Source organism: Bacillus rossius, chromosome 13, assembly GCF_032445375.1.
Source record: "Bacillus rossius redtenbacheri isolate Brsri chromosome 13, Brsri_v3, whole genome shotgun sequence".
In the NCBI taxonomy this organism is placed as follows: domain Eukaryota; kingdom Metazoa; phylum Arthropoda; class Insecta; order Phasmatodea; family Bacillidae; genus Bacillus; species Bacillus rossius.
Window position 1 is genome coordinate 41592834 of NC_086340.1, and position 21628 is coordinate 41614461.

Here is a 21628-nt window from a genome sequence, read left to right on the forward strand (position 1 = left end):
ATTACATTTAAAAAAAAATCAAAGCATATATTTAATGTATATACCTACTTTTAAATAATTTTGGGGAATTCCATTGCATTTCTTTTGTGAACTAGTTATATTGTCATGTCCTGCATTCCTTAAAAATGAATATAAACATGTTTGGTTGTTTTTGTTCGTGGAAACTTCATACAAATTATAATACAGTAAGGCTTTGATTAACGGACAGGTTACTTTTTCTGATATTGTGTGCTTAGCAAAATGTTGATTTATTAAATCATTTTTTCAATGTAAAGAAAAATATTAATGTCATTCGCTACATTCCCAGATTTTACAAAAATGTGTAACATGCCATGTAAAAACTTAACAGCCGGATCGTGACATACCGGGTGGCATGGTTTTATGTTGCATCACAGCACAGTCAAAAAATCAGAAATATAAGAGCTTGGATAAAGCAAAGGGGAGAGAGAGAAAACTCGAGAAAAGGTTGATTTACACACACCAGTGACATGACAGTGACATGACAGTGCTGTGCTCAGTGATTTCTATTCACAATGGACAGTGCTACGTCTGTAGTCCAGCATCTACAATCGTAAATATCCACTAGTTGCAGGGCCGTAAAATAATAAATTCTCATCCGCAGTTATCCGGCGGTCACGGTACCATGGCGGAAACAGCACTGTTCGCAGCCGCACCTACACACACGCCGAGCAACCCTTCAAATTCCTAGAAGATAATTCAACCTCCACAGTGGATTCACAGGTTGGCCATGGCACTGTCACAACACCGGTGTGTGGAAATCAGGCCTGAGGTGAGAAAGATGGCTCATGAAAAGTGGCTGTTTCCCCTCACATGCATTTGGTGGTGGGGTAGATTCGCAGAAAACCCGTAACTAGGGGCAGATTTATTATGTTCTGTTTTCATCCATACAACTATGTAGAGTTAAACACGTACATAATAATATTTCATAAACACAGAACTTAATTTTATGGGTAAACACACCACAAATGCACAGTGTTAGTTCAACACAGGATACATGGTTAGCTTCAAAACTGTTTGTAATAGATTGGTTTGTATACATCACCGTCCGGCTAGTCTGTGAACTATTTTCACAGATTCCCTAGTCATAACAGGACGCATGGACTGTTGGATGGGGTGACTTGGTTGTCAATTTTCTTTGCCACGTGCCCTGTTTTTATTAGCGCCGTCTTACCCTCCTTTTAAAAGAGTCGTGTCATTATTCAATAACCATTATGCATGTATGCAGCTTTATTAACTTGTTTAAGCATTTATTCCTCCTATGCTCGATTATCATCGATCAACCTTCCCCATAATTTAGCCCCTTAACTAATTTTTTTCCAATGACCATGATGACTACGAGTAATTAAGCCCAATCCATCATTTCCATTCAGGTACTTGTGTAGGTTAATAAGGTATCTTGTCACACATTCATTAAGTGTTGGCACCATTAAGAGAACTGTTGCTGACTACAGTTTTTTACAAAGTAACTTTTTAATATGTTTCATTGCTTTCTTCATTGGTACGAGACAGCAAGCGGGCTGAAGCAGTATGCTGGCCGTTCCTACCTCGGGAAACCCCACTGCGACCCTGGTAGTGCCCAACTCTCCCCCTCCTCTTTCTTCTCTCCAGAATATACCATAGCTCTGTTTCAACAGAGGAGGGAACATCTGGTATATTCTGTACATCATAGGAGCAGCATCGGAAGATGTGGCATATGAACACCAACATTGTTCTCGCACCTTCGAGTGTAAAGTTCGGGATTTTGATGACAAGACACTTCGGAGAACTACGAACCTTTCCATGTGGAAACTTGGCAGGTATTTAATATGGAGGCCAACCTGTGGCGAGCAGTGTGAGAGTAACAGAGGCTGGTGGCGACACCGGTGGATCCTCGGAGGGACCCGTTAGAGGGCGAATGACCATTTTGGTTAGCACAAGTTGAAGACTGCAATGAGCTGGGGTATTGGAGCTCGAGTCATCCGATTGGAGTCGCCATCATCAGGGCGCAGTTACCTACATGATGATGGCGACTGCAATGTAGACCGAAACGTCGTTTAATTATTTGCCAAGGACATGGCTATAACCTATAAGCCAAGCTTCTTCAGATGGTTAAATTGTTATAATTTAACTTATAGTGAAAATCATTGTTCATAATTAAAACTCTTATTTAATTAACTAGGCTAACCTTTACAAACCTCCCACTCATAAGAACGTATTATCTTAAGCAGTGTTATCGCAGATTAGACTTGGCTATTCTGCCTCTAAGAGAGTTTTATTATTTTGGACAGTGCCTGCAGTCCACTTAGACAGTAAATGCTTGTATACATAAAAACAAAATTATATACTTTCTGTAGAATTTCATACTATAGTTACAATTGTACAACATTTTTATTTATTTTTTTTATAAATATTTATTTTTTGTAGTGTGCGTGGCAAGCAGTGACTCGCCGTACATAATGGAAGAAGGAACTAAGGAAGAAAAGGACTCTGAACCAGTTTGTTTGGGGGGAAAATCTCAAGGCGTGAAGCAAACATTGAATCTTAATATGTGCCCTAGTGAGTTAGATAATAATACCAATGAAACACAAAATTTTAGGACACCCTTCATGTTCACAGTGTTCTGCTAAATTTATTTTAAAGCAAAATTTAATTGTACACCTCAGAACACACACAGGTGAGAAGCCATTCTCATGTTCACAATGTTCTAAAGCATTTACTCAAAGGAAGACGTTGCTTTCACACCTCAGAACACACACAGGTGAGAAGCCATTCTCATGTTCATTTTGTTCAGCTAAGTTTACTAACAGTGATTATCTTAAGGTACATATGAGATCACATACTGGTGAGAAGCCATTTTCATGTTCACAATGTTCTGCTGCTTACACTCAAAAGAATAATTTGAATGCACATCTCAGAACACACACAGGTGAGAAGCCTTTTACATGTTCATATTGTTCAGATAAATTTAGTAGCAATTGTTATCTTAAGGTACATATGAGATTACACACTGGTGAGAAACCATTCTCATGTTCACAATGTTCTGCTGCGTTCACTCAAAAGAATAATTTGAATGTACACCTCAGAACACACAGTGTTGAGAAGCGATTCTCATGTTCACAATGTTCTAAAACATTCACTCAGAAAAATAAATTGATATGTCACCTCAAGAAACACACAGATGAGAAGCCAATGTAATATTAATTTTGTTTAGCTAATTTTATTAGGTACACATAATATCACACACTGGAGTAAAGCCATTTTCATGTTTGTGTTGTTTTTCTAAATTTACGGAGGAAAATAAAAACATTTGTTTTGTACGCCTTAGAACACATACTGGTGTGAAGTTATTCTCATGTTTAATGTGTTTTGCTAACTAGTTACAAAGAGTTCACTTGGGAGACATACGAATACACAGCAGTCATTAATTCACTATTTTTTTTGGGTGACAAAATAAGTAAATATGTCGTAGACGTGTCAAACTGTAAACGTAAGAAAACAATTCTCTGTTACAGAAAGTAAAATGACATCATATACATGGTGCTCACACATTACAGATGCATTTAACACAACAGAGAGCTTACAGAACTTTCTGAACAACTACAAATTCTTTATGACTATAATTTTTGTTATAACGATTTTTATCTAACATGGTTATTTGGCTCTGCTGCATTGAGTACCTACAATTCAATTATTTTGCACACAGAGAAAACAGGTGAGATGCAATTATCAAGTTCATTTTGTTTCGGTCATTATTATGGAAGGAGTTTGCTTAACTATTGTATATAAAGAAAACACAGGGTGAAAAGCTATATTCATGTTAAATTTGCCATGCTGGTTTCAGTGATAAGTTATTCTAAAAGTATGTCAGAACACATGTGAGTGAATTGCTTTTCTCATGTACACATTGTCTTGATAAGTTGACTATAAAGTGTAACATTATTTACACTCTGAACACTCACGGGTCAAAAACCATTCTCAAGCATATTGTTATATGAAATTCAGTCAAATGAGTTATTTGATAATACATTGATTCATCAGTAAGAAGCAATTTACCTGATATTTTAATTTGTTAGATTAACTTTAAAGAATAAATGTAAAAAAAAAAAATATTCTCATTATTCTATTCACATGTTAGTTTGTTAATGCTAGGTTTATTGAAATTTTTAACTTAAAATACAAGTGAGAACACAAACTGTTATGTCGCAGAATTAAAGTCATTTTACAATTGGAAACTAGCATTGGGGAGTAGGCTCATAGAGTTAATAAATTCCTGATCTTTCACTTGTGTTTTGTTAATTATTTACTTGTATCATATTTAACTATACTGAAGAGAATTATTTTTTAAGCAGGGTTCTTTCTAGAGATAATATGTCGAGCTTGCTGTCCACTTTATTTTCAATCTGCAATATTTGAACAGGTAACTTTGTGTATTTCCTAAATGATTTATAAACTTATTTAAACAAGATCACACATATTTATTTTGTAATAATTTTCAATTTTAAGACATTAGTATGCCATGAATTACTATTAATTTCATTTTTAATGATTTGCATTATTTTTAAATCTATTTAAGTACTGGTGATTAAAACTTTTGTGGTTGGATCACAATTATTATGTCTGTAGTTACTTGCAGTCAAGGATAATTGCAAGCCAGTAAAAAAGCCAATTCCATGAATTACTCTGAAAATTCCAGAACAGGATACCATTTATGTCATTAATTACCAAGGATCTATGCATCTCAAAACTAATTTAGGAATTCAACTTTTTTCAATGGTGTCGTTAAAATAATTTCCAAGGGGAGAACATTGTTTATTAAAGAGTGTTTTAAACTATAATTTGTGAATTGTTTACAAATTTTCTAATTGCAACATTTTTTTGTGCTTTTTCAAAATTCTGTGGTTAATTCCGCCCCACCCCCTTTCCCACATCGAAAGAGATGCATCTTTTCTTCACCTGGTTATGGCCTTGTTAAGTATCCTTTGATTTTTATTTATTGAATTGCCAAACAGATTTTTAAACATTTATCTATAGTGAATACTGTAATCTTTAGTACTAGTACATTTAGAATTAGTAAAAATTAATATATTGACATCGTAAAAAAACCTTAAAGCATTGAAACAAGTTGACCAGTATTAGTGTCTTAAAGTGCAGCTGTTTAAGGTAAATAAAATTGTTGTACTGCATGAATATTACTTGTGGTAGCTGGCTATGCTGATATTGCTTATGTATTCAGCTCCTGAAAGTTCTTTTGGAAATTAAGTTAAATAGACAACAAGTTTTTGCAAGTACTTGCAATGCATGTTCATTAGATGACAAGTGTACTTAAGAACAAAATTTTATTTGGAAATAGCCTGCATTGAAAATATTAATTAAAATTAAAATAATGGACACAATTATGTTTTTTTTTTTTTTCAAACTATTGCGATGAAAAAAATTGTTTCTTTATTATATGTTGAGGTATTGAAAAAGTTTTAAGTCACTGCCTATAGGATATTTATCTGGTACCCTTACAGAATTCCTGAAAATATGTCCAAATTATGTAAGAGGTTGTTGTTACACATTATTATGTGTCATAAATACCTCCATGATATTTCACTCAGTTACTGTATCATATATAAAACTTGTGGCAGCCATGTAGTCCTGTGGACCGCTAGCTTGTTTCAAGAGCCACTCAGCTCTATAACTGTACAGGATAGAACACTGTTGTGTGATTTGCTGTCAGCCATGTTGGCTGTGAAATGTAAAGTGAATAAGAGATCTATGTAGTGTAATTTTTATAGGCATTGAAAAGTATGTATAAATTTATGAGTTTTTTTGCATCCAATAGTAAATATGTGATGCAAAACTGTTTGTCCTAAATGAAAGAATTTTTGAGATTGTAATATGCATGATTACATAAGAAAGTTTGTCAAAAAAAAAAAAATATTTTTACATTTTATCATCCTGAGTATTCTTGTATTCTTGACATGTTAATTTTAACTCAGAAATGGAAAGAGTGAATTAGTAATTTACATCTAATATGGTCCTTTATTTCTCAGAATTTAATAAATCTATTTATGTTATGATTATCATTTTTATTTTTTGAAATTAGAGTTTTTTGTCTTTTTTAGAAAATACTAGTATTAATCACACTAACAAAATCATGCTTAAAAGAATGTTTAAATTAAATTATTCGAGGGAAGTGTAAATATTTAATAATTAAAAATTATAGAATATTTGAAGGTTATTTGTGTGTAAGAGGAACACAAGAAACAATTACCTTTCAAAAGAGTAGCTATTGAGGCAATTTCCATATAGGCCATTCCCTGCAGCTGTTGTTTGAGAAACTGTGTTACTCCACCATTCCCACTTGGCCAGCTGCCTGTGTAATACAGCAGAGGTCTGTGACACAGGTTTCTAGGGCACGGCACATTCTGTAGCACGGCACAAACCGAGAAGCTGGTGTGTTTGACTGTTGAGCGTGGCCCATGTCACTTTACTGCGCTGCTGGCGGTTTTAACAACCGAGAGTTGATTACTGCTGGTTTCCATTCCAGTACAGTGTTTCCTGTTTCATAGCGGGTTGTATTTTACATTTCTCATTTGGTGTTCCTGTTAAAACTATATTGACTTTAAATAGTTCATCTTGGCTGTGATCCTGATGGGCTGGAGTAAAGACCCATCTCTGTACTTCATTTTGACCCCTTTTTAATAGTATACAGATATCTGGGATTTCCCAGTCAGATATTCCCACGGTAACGGCTAATGTCTCTCTCTCTCTCTCTCTCTCTCATACCGGATGTGATTAACTATTGTCTTTCGGCGTCACTGTGTCGCCGCATGTCTGTATTTCCTTCTACCCAATACTCACTGTCATAGCCATTATAGAATACATACATTTAGTTATTAATGAAGAATATTTAACTGCAATATACTTATACAAATAATAATTAAGCCAGTAAAATGAAAGCCAATAAAATTGTAGTAAAGAGACTTTTCTAAATAAAATACTTAATAATTAATTACAAAAATATTACTAATATTAAAATAAATTACAAATACAAAACTAGATCGTGATGGCCTTGAAATTACATTATCATCTGATCCCTGCTGAATGACCAAATATAATATTTATTCTTTTATGAAAATCTTTTTAATAGTGTGGGAGGGCAGGTTCTTGCAACATTACAATATATAATACACGATTAAAACAAAGTGTTTTTTCTTTATATATTATCTGGTTTTAGTTTTTGTATTGACTATTTGAGTGTCCTTTTGTTTGTATTTCATGTTTTTCTATCTGTGAGTTTTTTTCATACGTAGTTTTGTTATTCTTTTTATTGTGATTGCATTTGTATATTTGTTTTGTGTCTACCATCTAAGGCATTCTTGCCATAGGCAGGCATGTTACAACTAAACTATTTCAATCTGTTAAATCTATATGTATAAATAAGATTTAGAAGTATTCAAATCAGGCTACCATTTTACTTATGGATGCAAATTTGTTGCATATTATTGTTACGAATAAGAAAAACAGAGTTCGAAAAGATATTCCTATTATAAACCTTCTCTGTATTTCTTCATTAATATTTACATGAATGTCTGTCAACGAAGAAATTCACAAGTCTCTTGTGGTCCGTGTCAGCTCACTACCGTGCACGCACTGTGCGTCACTACTCACGTTCACCGCAACACTTTCTTTCTTGGGTTCCTCTAAGCTGCTCGCTGATGTTGTCTGATATCGCTTCGTCGAACTCGCTTGTACCACTGCCATACCACCCTTTGCTCACATTTTCCTCACACACCTCTCGCATCACCTCTCGTAATTTGAACTCATCAGCCAGGGCCTTGCGTACCCTCCGCGAAGGCAGGCCGATTGGTCAGGGTACATACCAGCATCATGCGAAAGGGCGGTGGCCAACACCCTTCCCTCACACCAGGCCGGGCCAGATGGTGACACTAATGCTTACAAGGGGCAGGGGTCGATAAGTAGTTCCACAGCCCTGACTAGAAAGGGAGGGGCTGTGGTTTTAAGACATTCCCAGGTTCTGCATCAAGTAAGCTGCCTCACTGCACCGTAACATTGTAAACTAAACCAAGCTAACTACTGAAATAGCAATAATGATAGTCAATTTAACAGTAACTCCTTTCACATGTAGTTTATTGTACTAAGGTAATCAACAACTCAAGATGATGCCAAAAATGAATATCAGAGTTTTCAACTGATGAAGCCACACTTCGTAGGGCTACAAGACCTTTCAGTGTTGGCACTCTGCAGGTATTTAAGACGGACGACGACTTGCAGCGAGTAGTGTGAGAGTGACAGAGGCTTGTGGCGACACCAGCATATTCTCAGTGTCCTGTGAGATCAGTGAAGTGCAGAGGTTGGGTGACCCCTGTGGTGAGCGAAAGCGGACGCAAAGCGACAAGCTTCGTGTGCAAAGATTGGTGCATCGGCTACCGAAACATCCGGGTGTTGTTGAATGAGTGAGTGTTTGCGAGGCAGTGTGTTAGGACAGAGGTGTGCAGTAAGAGACAAGTAGTGGAGTTAGCCTCTGTCGAGCCAAGCTCCAGTGTAGAGAGTAAATTTAGGATCCAATGTAGGTGTTATAAATTTGTGGAGAGAAAGTTTAATTGTTATAATTTAACTAATAATGTAAAAATTTGTTTTAAATAAAATTCTAGTTTGTTACTTGGTCTACCTTTCGACCTTCACAACAATATATCATCTAAAGCACTGATATCGCACATTAGCTTTGGCTACTCTCCATAAAAGGATGGTTTATTATTTGGACAGTGACTGCATTTTACTCACATTGAATGCATGTGTACAGTTAAAAATAAATTCATATAGTTTCCAGCATTCTTTGCTTTAATTACAAATGTACAACCTTCTAATATTTTTTTACAATTTTTTTTAGTGTGCGTGGAAAGCAGTGACTTGCCGTACGTAATGGAAGAAAGAACTAAGATTGAAAAGGACTCGGAACCTGTTCAGTTGGGGGAAAAAACTGAAGGACTGAAGAAAACATTGAATCAAAATATGTGCCCCAGTGAGTCAGATAGTTATATCAATGAAACACAACCTTTTAGGAAATCATTCTCATGTTCACAGTGTTCTGCTCAGTTTAATGTAGAGTATCATTTAATTGTACACCTCAGAACACACACTGGTGAAAAGCCATTCTCATGTCCATTTTGTTCAGCTAAGCTTAGTAGTAATAGTTATCTTAAGGTACATATGAGATCACATACAGGTGAGAAGCCGTTCTCATGTTCACAATGTTCCAAAGCATTCACTCAGAAGAAGAATTTGAATGCGCACCTTAGAACACACACAGGTGAGAAGCCATTCTCATGTTCATTTTGCTCAGCTAAGTTTAACAATAATGGCTATCTTAAGGTACATATGAGATCACACACTGGTGAGAAGCCATTTTCATGTTCACAATGTTCTATTGCGTACACTCAAAAGAATAATTTGAATGCACATCTCAGAACACACACAGGTGAGAAGCCATTCTCATGTTCATTATGTTCTTCAAAATTTACAAAAAAGGACCATTTGAATGTACACCTTAGAACACACTCTAGTGAAAAGCCTTTCTCATGTCCATTTTGTTCAGTAAAGTTTAGTAGTAATGGTTACCTGAAGATACATATGAAGTCACATACTGGTGAGAAGCCATTCTCATGTTCACAATGTTCTGCTGCATTCATTCAAAAGAGTCATTTGATTACACACCTCAGAAAACACACTGGTGAAAGGCCATTCTCATGTTCAATTTGTTCAGCCACGTTTAGTGTAAAGAATTCACTTAATAATCATATAAAAACACATTATGGTAGAAAACCATTTTCATGTTCCTACTGTTCTGCTCATTTCAGTACAAAGAAATCCCTTAGCAGACACATAAGTTCACACATTGGTGTAAAGTCATTCTCATGTTCTCAATGTTCTGCTAAATTCACTCAAAGTAATAGTTTGGTGGCACATCTCAGAATACACACAGGCGAAAAGCCGTTTTCATGTTCATATTGTTCTGCTAGGTTCGGTGTAAAGAATTCACTTAATTATCACATAAAAACACATACTGGAGAAAAACTTTTCTCATGTTTCTTATGTTCTGCTTATTTCAATACAAAGAATTCACTTAGTAGACACATGAGTTCACACACTGGTGTAAAGTCATTCTCGTGTTCTCATTGTTCTGCTAAATTCACTCAAAAGAATAGTTTGATTTCACATCTCAGAACACACACAGGGTAATAGCCATCCTTAAGTTCCTTATGTAGTGCTAATTTCTATACTACACCTTATCCCTCACTTAGCATGACTAATTCGTTCCTAAAAATGCTCATGGTATTTGAAGTCGCGTTTGCTGAAGCATTAGTTTCCATAAATAGCAAGGCTAATTGATTTAATGTGTTCCGAAATTGTGTGGGAAAATTTTCTTTACGTAATATAAATGCGTAGAATAACACTCAACGATAAATATGTCAACCCATTAATCTTTATATGCCTCCCATCGAACTTTGTATGACAAATATGACAACGTGTAACGGGAGATACGTAATTGTGTACTTTATCGTCAGTGGGCTGGCTGACTTGCCCGCCCGGGCATGACCGTCAACTCACGTCACGTACCTTTCCAAACCATCCTTTACTGACAAATAAACAGATATTACTGTCCGGATAATTACGTTTAATTTCTCAAAAATTAAATGCCTACCGTATTTTATTGCATTGTCGTCTCACATTTTATACTAAAATCAAGTTTGAAAAGTAGGAGTGCGATTTTTATTTAACAAAAAAAAAATTTTTGATGGGTAAACAAAACCCATTCATGGAAAGTACATTTATTTAAAAAGTAGAGTATAAAAAAGCAAGCCTAACAACTTAAATTAGTAAGTCATGCAAAAAAAATCTTACTTAACTTTAAATAGAAAAATAAAATCTGTGACCCGATTGTGAGCCTAAACTGACACATAACTATCGTCGTAGTACACACTCACTTCGAAAGAGTGCAGGCCATCAGATGTAGTTAACTCAGCACTCGACATAGAGCGCGCGTTGCATGCAATCGGCGAGATATCACTATCGGTATTCGATTACATGTGCGCACTCTATACAGGAAGCAACATAACCAAACATGAATGATGCCAACTAGCGCTGGCTACATTTTTATAAGTGGTACACCGTGGCGCCTCAGACTAACAGATAAAGGTTATAACGTTTAAAAAGTCTTTAAAAAGAATTGTGGGCACAGTTGACTTGCATAAAACTAAAGTGCGACCAACACGACAATCTGCGCGCTGTAATACTTCTCTGTAATACTTCTAGTTTTGTCTCAAATACTTGAACACTATACACTATGAGTGATCAAGCATGTAGAGTTACTGGCAGCTGAATGCTTTTGTTTGAGTGAATTCCCTGCCACTGGCTAGACTGAGTTCACGGCCCGGTCTGTGGCCGGGCGACAACGGTACGGCACGGCGGCATACGCGCAGACGTAAAAACATTTGGTCCTTTACACTCCATAGCTGCAATTTAACTTGCCATATCTGATGTTTGTACAACAGCCGATAGCGTAGTCAGACCTGCACGTGCTTCTCTTCCCCCGTTGTTTGGCTAACTGTATCCCACGGCACAGCTGTTGTTTACAGAAGTTGAAACAGACTTCGTGGCGTCGTGCCCTACTTTTTTTTATTTTGCCTGCGCAGATTTTGCGCTAACTGAAATTTACAGACGTGCTATTTAAGACTGGGGCAGTATAATTAACATCGCACTAAATGAATTTGCACAATCTGAAAGCGTTTTAATTGAGGGATAGGTGTACAAAGAATTCACTTAGCAGTCACATAAGATCATACACCTTAGGACACATACTGGTGATACACTATTCTCATTTCCATTATGTTTTGCTAAGTTCACTGACAAGAGTTCACATAGGAGACAGATAAGAACACACAACATTCACTAATACACAAAAATTTATGGTGGATAATAAATAAATATGGCTTAGAACTGACACATTTGTTACAGAAAGTAATAAAATAATTATCAGAGACATGGTGCTTTCATCGAAAGTACTTCACTTGTTATAGATGTACTTAACACAACCGAATGTTTGCTTAGCAAAACAAAATGTTTCTGTAATGATATTCAATACACAATTTTATTTGGCTCAGTTATACTAACAGAAGATTTTTAATTTATTTTACAAATGAAAAAAACAGGCGTGAAGCCATTGTGATGTTCACAATGTATTAAGAAGTTTCCTTTAAAGGGTAGTTTTTATACAAACCTCAGAATATAACTGGTGAGAAGCCATTCACATGTTCTTTATTTATTTATTTATTTATTTATTTATTTATTTATTTATTTATGTTCTGTTAATCATCTTGGAAGATGTTCCCTAGTTATCATTTAAAAAGAAGATGCATGGATTTAAAGTATGTAATAGTCATGTTGGGTTCAGTGAAATGGCTCTCTTCATGTTCACATTGTTCTGTATTTTTTGCTGTGAAATTCATTTTGATGAGTTATTTAATAATACTCGGAATTTATCAGTGAGAAGCCATTTACACTTATTTTATTTTGTTATGTTTTGTTTACTTGAAAGATTTAATTTAAGATTTAATGATAATATATTATGATAATGCTATAATCGTGTTTAATGTCATGATAAATTTATTGAAAGTTTTAATTTAAAATATATAAAATATAAAATTTTGAGACTTCATTATTTTTGTTAGGTATTCCAAACTTTTGTAGCAGTATTGATGTCATTGAGCATTGGAGAGAAGGCTCATAGAGTTAACAATTATTATCTGCTGCCCTTCACTTGTATGCTAGTTATATACTTGTATCTGTAGGAACCTTACTGACGGTAGCCTTTGTTACGCAGGGTTCTCCCCAGAGACATTTTGTTGAGCATGATGTCCAGTTTGTTTTTATTCTGCCTGACTGAATAATTTGGCTGCTAACATACAGCATTACTTTACAGGAAAAAATATTCTTTTATTTAAAGGAAAATACTTGTACAGGTTAAACGGTATCCATAATTTTTGTGACCATTACAATATTTCAGGTACTAAGTTCATCTTAAAAATACAAATTGTAACTTAGCAGACACTCCTCCCATATATTATAAATTTGTATTTTTAATTTTGTTTTCTAAATGTCATTGGTTTGTTACTGCAGCAAATTAAAAAATTAATTAATTGGGGGGAAAAAAGTAGTCAGAAAACTTTATCCAGTTCTTAATATGGGATTGACCAGGGTGTTAATTTTTATTTTAAGGATAGGTTAGTTTCAAAATAATTGTCAAAATTTTTAGGTTTGGTTTGGCCAGTTATATTAGCGTGTGTGTTGATTACAGTTGGCCATTTTCTGATACTGGAAAATTCTATAATGTAATATTTCAAAATGAAATAAGAGACAGGGGTGCTAAGCCCTGGTGGCATAAGTTGTTTTTCATGTCTCAAAGCAATGTGTTGTTGGAAAAACCATTGCGTAGGCACAAGACCGCAGCAATGTAGTAGAATGTCTGCTGGGCACAGCCAATCAGGACGACCTATGCTGTGAGGTGATCTGACACTACAGAATTTCATGGATAAACATTCATTATTAAATGTAGTCATGTGTATTGTGATTGGTCGGTTGGCCCACGGAGTTGCCTCCCTGTGTTTCCACCTTCGTAAAGCAAGGTAGCGGCATCGTCCAATCGGTTGTCGCTCGATCGTCGTACCAGCAGGTCGTGTCATCGTCAGTTCAAAACAAAACAAGAAGTGAATCACAATGCGGGCAACTTCAAATCTTTGTTCAGTGCATGCTGCATTTTTTCTAACTAAAGTTTTAGGTTTCAGTAATGTGCATGTAGGCACTTGCCACATGCATCGACACCAGCCCGTGGCAACGGTGATTGCCATAGTCTCATGACGCTGCACTTCAGTTGAGAAATCACCTGAATGATTTAATCAACTTTTTTTTTTTTTCCTTGCATTTGAAGGGCAAGCAAAACAGTGGATATGTTAGGAAAATTAACTGGACCTGTTATGCAAGTTGTGAGGTGCGTTTCTGATTTTGAAATTAAAATAATAAAATACAGTTCAAAAACTTTTATTTGATAAACAGAGAGAAGAAAAACCTTTCTATTCATTGAATAATTAACCTACCTTTGGTGAAAAAACTAACCTCAAAAAATGTTCAAAGTCATTGCATATCAACAGGGTCAAATTTTCAAATACCTATCAGGAATTCATTACTATTTTTGGTTGCCTGATGGGCCAACTTGTAATGTAACAAAGTAAGGTAGACTCCAAATGTTTGTGAAATACAAATATTCTCAATTTAGCAGCAGCTTTACTCAATGCAGTTTTGCAAACATAATTCTGTGCAAATTCTGATAACCATTTTTTGGCATCATCAAGAGTTGTTGACTGCTTTAGTACAATAAATGTAATGTGTTTTTGTAAATGATTCCTAACATTAGTATAATTGAGTATCATATTTTCTTTGAGTAAATTGTCACTATTATGAGAACACACATTTTATTATTGTATTAGATTCATAGGCTCTGATTTGCATGACAATAATTTTGAGCAATCTGAATTTTTTTTAAATCTATATTATATTGGTGAATAAAACTTGCAGGTTGGATTGCAAATATTATGTCTGTAGTTACTTGAATTCAAGGATAAATACACGTCACATAAAAACTATTTTCATGAATAATCTGGAAATAACCAGACCAGGATACTCTTTATGTCCTTAATTACAGGTCCAAAACAGATGTTGGAAATAAACCCTTTTTAATGGTACTGTTACACTAATGACAAATGGAAGAACATCATTCATTAAAATATGTTTTGAACAATTATTTGTGAAGGTTAGTTACAGTTTTTCTTACTACATGCACCATGTTTAATGTTTTTTTTTTTCCTACTTCGAATGTATTGCCTCTTCCTCCTGGATATTCCCTTACTAAGTAGACATGATTATTTGAATTTATTGCCAAGGAAATATATTTAAACCTATGTTTATAGTGTATTCAGTAATAGTATAAACATTAGTGGTGGAATTAGTATAAGGACAAAATTAAACAATTTGTCATAAAAAAAACCTTAAAGCATTAAAACAAGATATAATCCTACTTGGGGTATTTTTTCAGTATTAGTGTTTTAAAGTGTATCTGTACATATGTGTAATACAGAGAAGGTCTATGATTGATTCATGATTTTAGGGTTCGACACACACTGTAACATGGCACAAATCAAGCAATAATCATTCAAATTTTTTGGGTGGATTCCAGCTGCTAACTTTGGCTGCCAAGTCAGTTTACTGAGTTTCTGGCATTTTTAATTTGCTTAGACTTCAACATTACTGATGATTACCATTGCAGTAGAGTGTTTTCTATTATGCAGCAGTTTCCATTTCTCTTTTTACATTTAGTGTTCTGTTAAAACTATATTGACTTTGGATAATCCGGCTTGGCCGTGGTACCGAATGTGTTGGATTAAAGACCTATCACTACTTTTCAATTTGACCTTTTTGTCGTGTGCGCTTGAGAATATGTTTACATCACAACTATTGTAACTAGTTATTAGTTGTCATGTTTATAAGTTGTGTATTTAAATAAAAAGTTATATTTTTGAATTTTTTTTTATAATTTTGTTACGGGTATCACTAAAGGAACAGGAAACCCTAACAAGGCAGGAAAGAACAGATGCGAGTGTCAGAAAATTTGGTGCCCAATAGAATTCATAAATACAACAATTTATTAACCGGAATATTCTCACAATCGAATATCTCATCTCATTCTCGAACTGACATTGATCTTTATGAAGCTGTACCCCTTGCGTGGTGGGGTTGAACACTCGTTACGGGTCAACTATAACAACACAAAAAGTTATCAATCTAATAAAAATATCAATGCAGCACCCTTAATCCAGTTTGCGCCCAAGGTTAGTAGAGAGAGGTTGCCTCGATCGCTTGCGCATCGTTCTGCGCATCGCGTCACTTGCAGCCCCAGCTCGGCTTGCCAGCCCGTCCGCTCCTATCAGTTACTTAGTTTACAAGCACATCTGCTCGTAACAACGTGTCAAACTACAGCGTAATGCAGGGAGAGTTATTGTTGTGAGGAGTTTAATTGAGAGAGCGTGTGTTAGAAAATGTTAGTGTTGCTTATATCATAAATTCACAGGTGCTTCGTTAATTATAACTAGCAGGCAAAATGTTAAGAACACGAATTCAAAGTGAATTTGTTTTGGTAGGCTAAACGCTGTTAAAAAGTTGTTTTTAAACATTACAATGCCAGGTACGCGGTGTACAGTGGCTGTATGTACAAATAGTTTGGTAAATACAAAATCTTTACCTGAAACAAAATATATAAAATATAATCGATTCCCACGTGATAATCATCTGTTGAAAGTGTGGGTTCAGAAATGCTGACGTGATGGTGAGGGGAATCCAAAAACAACTTACATATGTTCAGAGCACTTTACAGATGATTACGAGCGCGACTTGAAAGCTGAGTTGTTAAATAGTCTTAAACCAAATGCTGTACCTTCATTAAAACTTGGAATTACACCACCTGTATAGGAACATTGGAAAGTCGTATGCGCCGAGAAGACCGAGTTAAATGCAGGGAAAACAAAAAAAAAAATGTTATGTAAATTAATTGTAGATTCAAATGAAAATGTAAGTGAGGAAGAAACATGTTCTTGTAGTCAGTTAAAGCATTAAAAGTCTTGTTCTAACAATGACTCGGTAGAAATGCTTAGGAAGGAAATCCAAATTCTTAAAGAAAATTTATTTCTTGCTGAAAGAAAATCAGTTTTAAATTTGGAAGTCATGAAAAAACTCAAAAAAGAAAACATAAAATTTAAAAAACAAACAAAAAAAACGTTCTTTGTTAGAGTTCCGCATGCGGAATATTCTTTCAAGAGTTTTTTTTTTTTTTTCAAAAATCGAACTGACTTATTACTTTCGTTGAAAAAAAGAGTAAACTGGAGCAATGAGGAAATAGCTCTCGCTTTCACTTTGCGTTATTTCAGTAAGCAATGTTATTTATTTTTAAAACAGAAACTTAACTTCCCATTGCCTATAGACTTTCAACTCATCAACGATGGGCATCTTCATTTGACACGAGAAAAGTTATCCTAGTAAACATTTTCGAATTTTTTAATGTAGCACGTTCTTCGTTGCTAGACTTCGAACGCATTGTTGTTCTTTGACGAAGTAAAAGTGAAGAAAACGCTCGAGTATGATGCAAGAGGATGAAACGATTACACGAAAAACTGCTCTATTCATGTTAGAAATTTATTTTTAAATCTAACTTCAGTTTATTTATATTGCAAACATTCCCAAAACGTTTTAATGAGCTATGGCTACTTTTATTAAACACTAAGAAATTGATATGCAATTATTTTAAATATTATAATCTTGCTGAGAAATAAATACAAATAAACCATTCTGTTTGACTAGTTACAGGTTAATTATATTAATTTTTAAAAATTCATGGATTCATCATTGATATTTTGAAAATTTTTACTGTCTCTGAAAATATATGTTGAAATAATAATTCATCCTTGTTTTCAGACACAGCATGTTGTCATTTGAAAAGCATATCAAGGCGATTATAATTAACAGAAATCTACAAATCATAAATGAAATGCTATAATTATTGCGTATCAGACATGTGAAACGAGCCGAGCTGATAAGAGAAAGCCGTCAGTCAGCAGGTGTAGTATTACGGCTGGGAACGGCGGGGCTGCAGATGACGTCAGAGCGGAGTGTCGGGCTGTCTACATTGTTCTTATGGGATCGAGACAACCTCTCTCTACTAACCTTGGTTTGCGCCAGCCTCGGCTCAACCTACTGCGTATACACTGTCAATCACAACGGTGGTTGGCCTTAAATTTACTAGGTGATATTTACAAAAAAATATAAACAATTCAACAAATTCTCAATTAAATATTTGCAGCCCAGTACATATAGAATTTACTTAAAAGGGATATAAAAATATATTTATACAATCAATAACAAGCACTGCCTGTGGTTAAAATTAATTACTACCATAATAACTACAAAATAAAATTGACTGATATGGTATCTGTAGAAGTTGGCTAAAGTTTCTATTATGTCGACAAAAATGTCTCGCTGTCAGCCAAATCACTTGTATTCCACGTACTGTAGTTATTATTATGCACCTCGTGCCGTGTGTTCATACTGAAAACAGCTGCGGCAAACTGTCTTGTGAGCGTGGTGTTACGTTTGTGATTGTTCATTATGTACAGTGTTGGCAGTCGACGTCAGTATTTGCATCCATGTATAGTGTTCCGTTCATGTTTCCTGAAGCCCCACTCGCTCGCCCTCATGGAAGTTGCCTTACGCTCGCCAATTATGACTTCTTATTAGAGACTTGAATTCAGTTTCTAACTGCTCTCAGAGTTTTATGCTTGCAAAGCGACACTATCATCTTTAACTTGTCTCTATTAACGTTTATGTCATGAAATAGTCTCACCGAAACGAAGTCCGACGGGGTCTCTAGGCGGCGGCGACTCCACAAAGTTTTACAGCGTAGTGCGGCGAGCGGAGTCCGAGCAGCGCGGCGGCCTGCCTCGGTGAAGTCCCAGTGACTCGAAGCATTGCCCTTTTATACTCACAGAACTCCTTACCAGGCTAGAACAGAATTGTCTCGTATGTTTGGGGGACTAATGGCCGACTGTTTTTTCCGGTGAATCGGCGCGCAACCGATGACGTCCGACCACCAGCCGCAGCATTCAGAGCCCCCGTGCTCAGTGTTGCGCGGGCGGCATCCACAGACATGTTAGGGGCAATGACGATTCTGAGTGTGTACGAAGGTACACATGTTACAAGTTTATTTGTTTCTCCTCCCCCCTCCCCCCACCTTTTCCCATAGAAATCCCCACAATTATGTGAATGCATCAATCTTCCACTGTATAAGTTTCCAAACCTTTGAAAACCTCTTCTTCCTCGAGTTCTCTGGAACCAGTACTTCCAGGCGGCCTGTTTCATAAAACTATAAGTTAACAAGCTGCTAGTTACAAATTACACGTAAATATTTTACAAGTCTAGTTTACAATTGTGTTTTCACTTGTGAATCGTAATAGACGTATGTATCCATAAATTTACAAGTCAACTTGTAGCTGTATTTTATTGCTGAAGCAAAAATGAGCGGCGGCAGAAAGCAAACTGGAAATAAAATCATGATGCTAAACAAAATAAAAGAACACAAAAGTAATTTGTTTTGGGCTTTCGCAGACATGCTGACAAAAGAAAAGAAAATGGTGCATGGAAGGAGATTCTGGGGTTTGTAGCTTCGTTGGGAATGATCGCAGAAAGTAAAAACTGAGGTTATGTTTGGGATGTTGGTTCATAAAATGCCAAAAAAAGTACCATGGTAAAGATATTTTTAAAATTCATTTTCTACATTCTACATCTTTTGTATTGAGTAATAATAATGAAATCATTAAAGAAATGTGTATTGACTATTAATAGTTAGGTTATCACTTGACAGTTACTCAACCTAAATAAAATCTGCACCTTTCTCTTTTCTACAGAGTAAACTAGATAATGCTAAGAAGACTGGTTTTGCGGGGGGAAGTGGAATCATTGACAATATTTTTGTAGATATTGTTGGAAGATACTTCCCTCCTGTCAGTAGCTTGGAAGTTGCAGCCTGTGCAGGACAAAGTTTATTAAAACGGTTGATTTTTCATTACCTAACAGGGATGGACACATCCTGGAATACGGTCTGCGAGTTAGGTTACAGTTGTATCACAACAAGGTAGTGCTTATTCGCTACCTTACCCTATTTTCTTGAAATACCACCCTTAGTTTTAATTGACACCATAACCGAGAACCCGGACTCACACAGATACATAGTTGAAAATGGTAACCGAATAGACTTAGCTCATTTGACAAGGAGAGGGTAAATGTTTTTCCCACAGAACACCAAAACTCTCCTAGACTCTCTGTATGAAATTCAGCCTTCAATATTTCCTTGTCATGTCAATGAGATCATCTGTAACAATATCTTGTGCCGTTAATTAGTAAATTCGACACAATATATTTTAAATTTTTATTATGATTTTAAATTTTTGTGTGGAAATTTTATTTGCCCTACTATAGTGTAATTTTAATATGTTAGTCCGGTGTACTCCTCTGAGTTAAACTTTGTCTCAGTGCCCTGAAGCCCCTTTCCCATCGGCGTATCGGATATTCTGCTGGCCTAATCACTGACTGGCAGACCGCTTACCATTTCCCCCGCCTTCAGTCACGCCTCAAGCCTGTAATATTATTTCTCTTCGTGACCCTAACTGCAAAGGCAAGCCTGTAGCTTGCAGGCGCCCAGTTCGCAGAGACGAGCTGAGATTCGCCTTTTTCATCACGTCGTAGTGTTATATTCGCCCCTCTGTAGCCACGACGGGGCGTAGTTTCCCATCAGCGTTGCATCTTACCCCACCTCCCCCCCTTCTCTGTTCCAAGTAAGACCAATGACCGGTCGTAACCCCCTGGACACCGGTGACCGTTTCCAAGGTCTCTTCGCAAAACGTGTGCGCTAAAACTGAGATCAAGCGTTGCCTAGCGACCGAGTCGCGAACTTCTCCGCTTGCCTGCCCGCTAGGGCGCCAGAGAGCAGCACCTGCTTTGCCTTGAGTTATATGGACGCCCGGCGCGAGTCGATTCTTTTCAACTCAGCCGCCTCCGACAGAGTTCGCTACGGTCGCCCAGTGTGGCCAACTTCAAGACTCCTGCTAGAGTTTTTTCTCCGCCCGCGTTCGGGCAAGTTCGGTATTTTTCGGCGGGCCAGACACCCCCCCCTTCCACCTGTTTGATCCGGGGGGGGCACTTTTTAATTACGAGACGCCGTTTACCGCGAGACAGATCAACTCGCGTCGCGGCTGCAGACAGACCTCCGTCGAGTATCGGCGAATCGGGTAGATTTCATCCGACCGTTAACGAACATGTAGTCGCCTTGTATAAGGGATGCTATCCCTCAAGTCCATTTTAGTAGATTAGTCTGTCTGCATAGTTTAGTTATTTGCCTTAGAAATTTTTCTCTTTGAAATTTATTATTATGAAGAAATCATCCGCGTCCTGCCGCGCAATTCGCGAGCTCCCGAGCCTGGCTGACTCCACGACTGCAGCGTGCTGGGCAACTCCCCTGTTTTGGGTTCGATGACCGGGAGAGATTGATGCTCTCATCTCGTGGCCTCCCCCCCCTTCCCTGTTCCGCGGGAAGAAACATTAGAAGAAACTTTTCTACCACCCGAAGTGATCGTTTGAAGACCCCGGGTGGTAATGTAAATTCAACATTTCCCCCTTACCTAGCTACGAACTATCTTCACCGGATGACCAACCCACCAGCGACCAGTGTTTTTCTCAAGAAAATGTAAAACTAATCGAACTAATTATCAATGTAATCATCGGATCCATCCAACTTTGGGTGTAAAACTCATAATGCAAATGTTTATAGTTCAAACTAAAAATGTAAATTATTCTCAGTAAGCCGGGCCGGCCCCAATTTCGTGTTCCTTTTGTTAATCTTGGAAAATTGTTAAATCTTTTGTATGTATGTTAAAATAATTGAAACATGATATTCATCAGGGCAAATAAA

General features: G+C 36.4%; 1 protein-coding gene across 6 annotated transcripts in view; it reads left to right on the forward strand.

Moving 5' to 3' along the window:
• LOC134538484 (gastrula zinc finger protein XlCGF8.2DB-like) overlaps positions 1-15639 on the forward strand; it is an 85008-nt gene extending 69369 nt beyond the window's left edge. For 5 of the 6 annotated variants that reach the window (XM_063379842.1, XM_063379844.1, XM_063379843.1 and 2 more), the window contains one exon: positions 8900-15639. In XM_063379842.1, coding sequence (XP_063235912.1) covers positions 8900-10248 — 1349 coding nt within the window. In that variant the 3' untranslated portion in view covers positions 10249-15639. The remainder of the gene's footprint in view (positions 1-8899) is intronic. The other variant, XM_063379850.1, reaches the window with a different exon arrangement.
• Positions 15640-21628: the final 5989 nt, after the last annotated feature.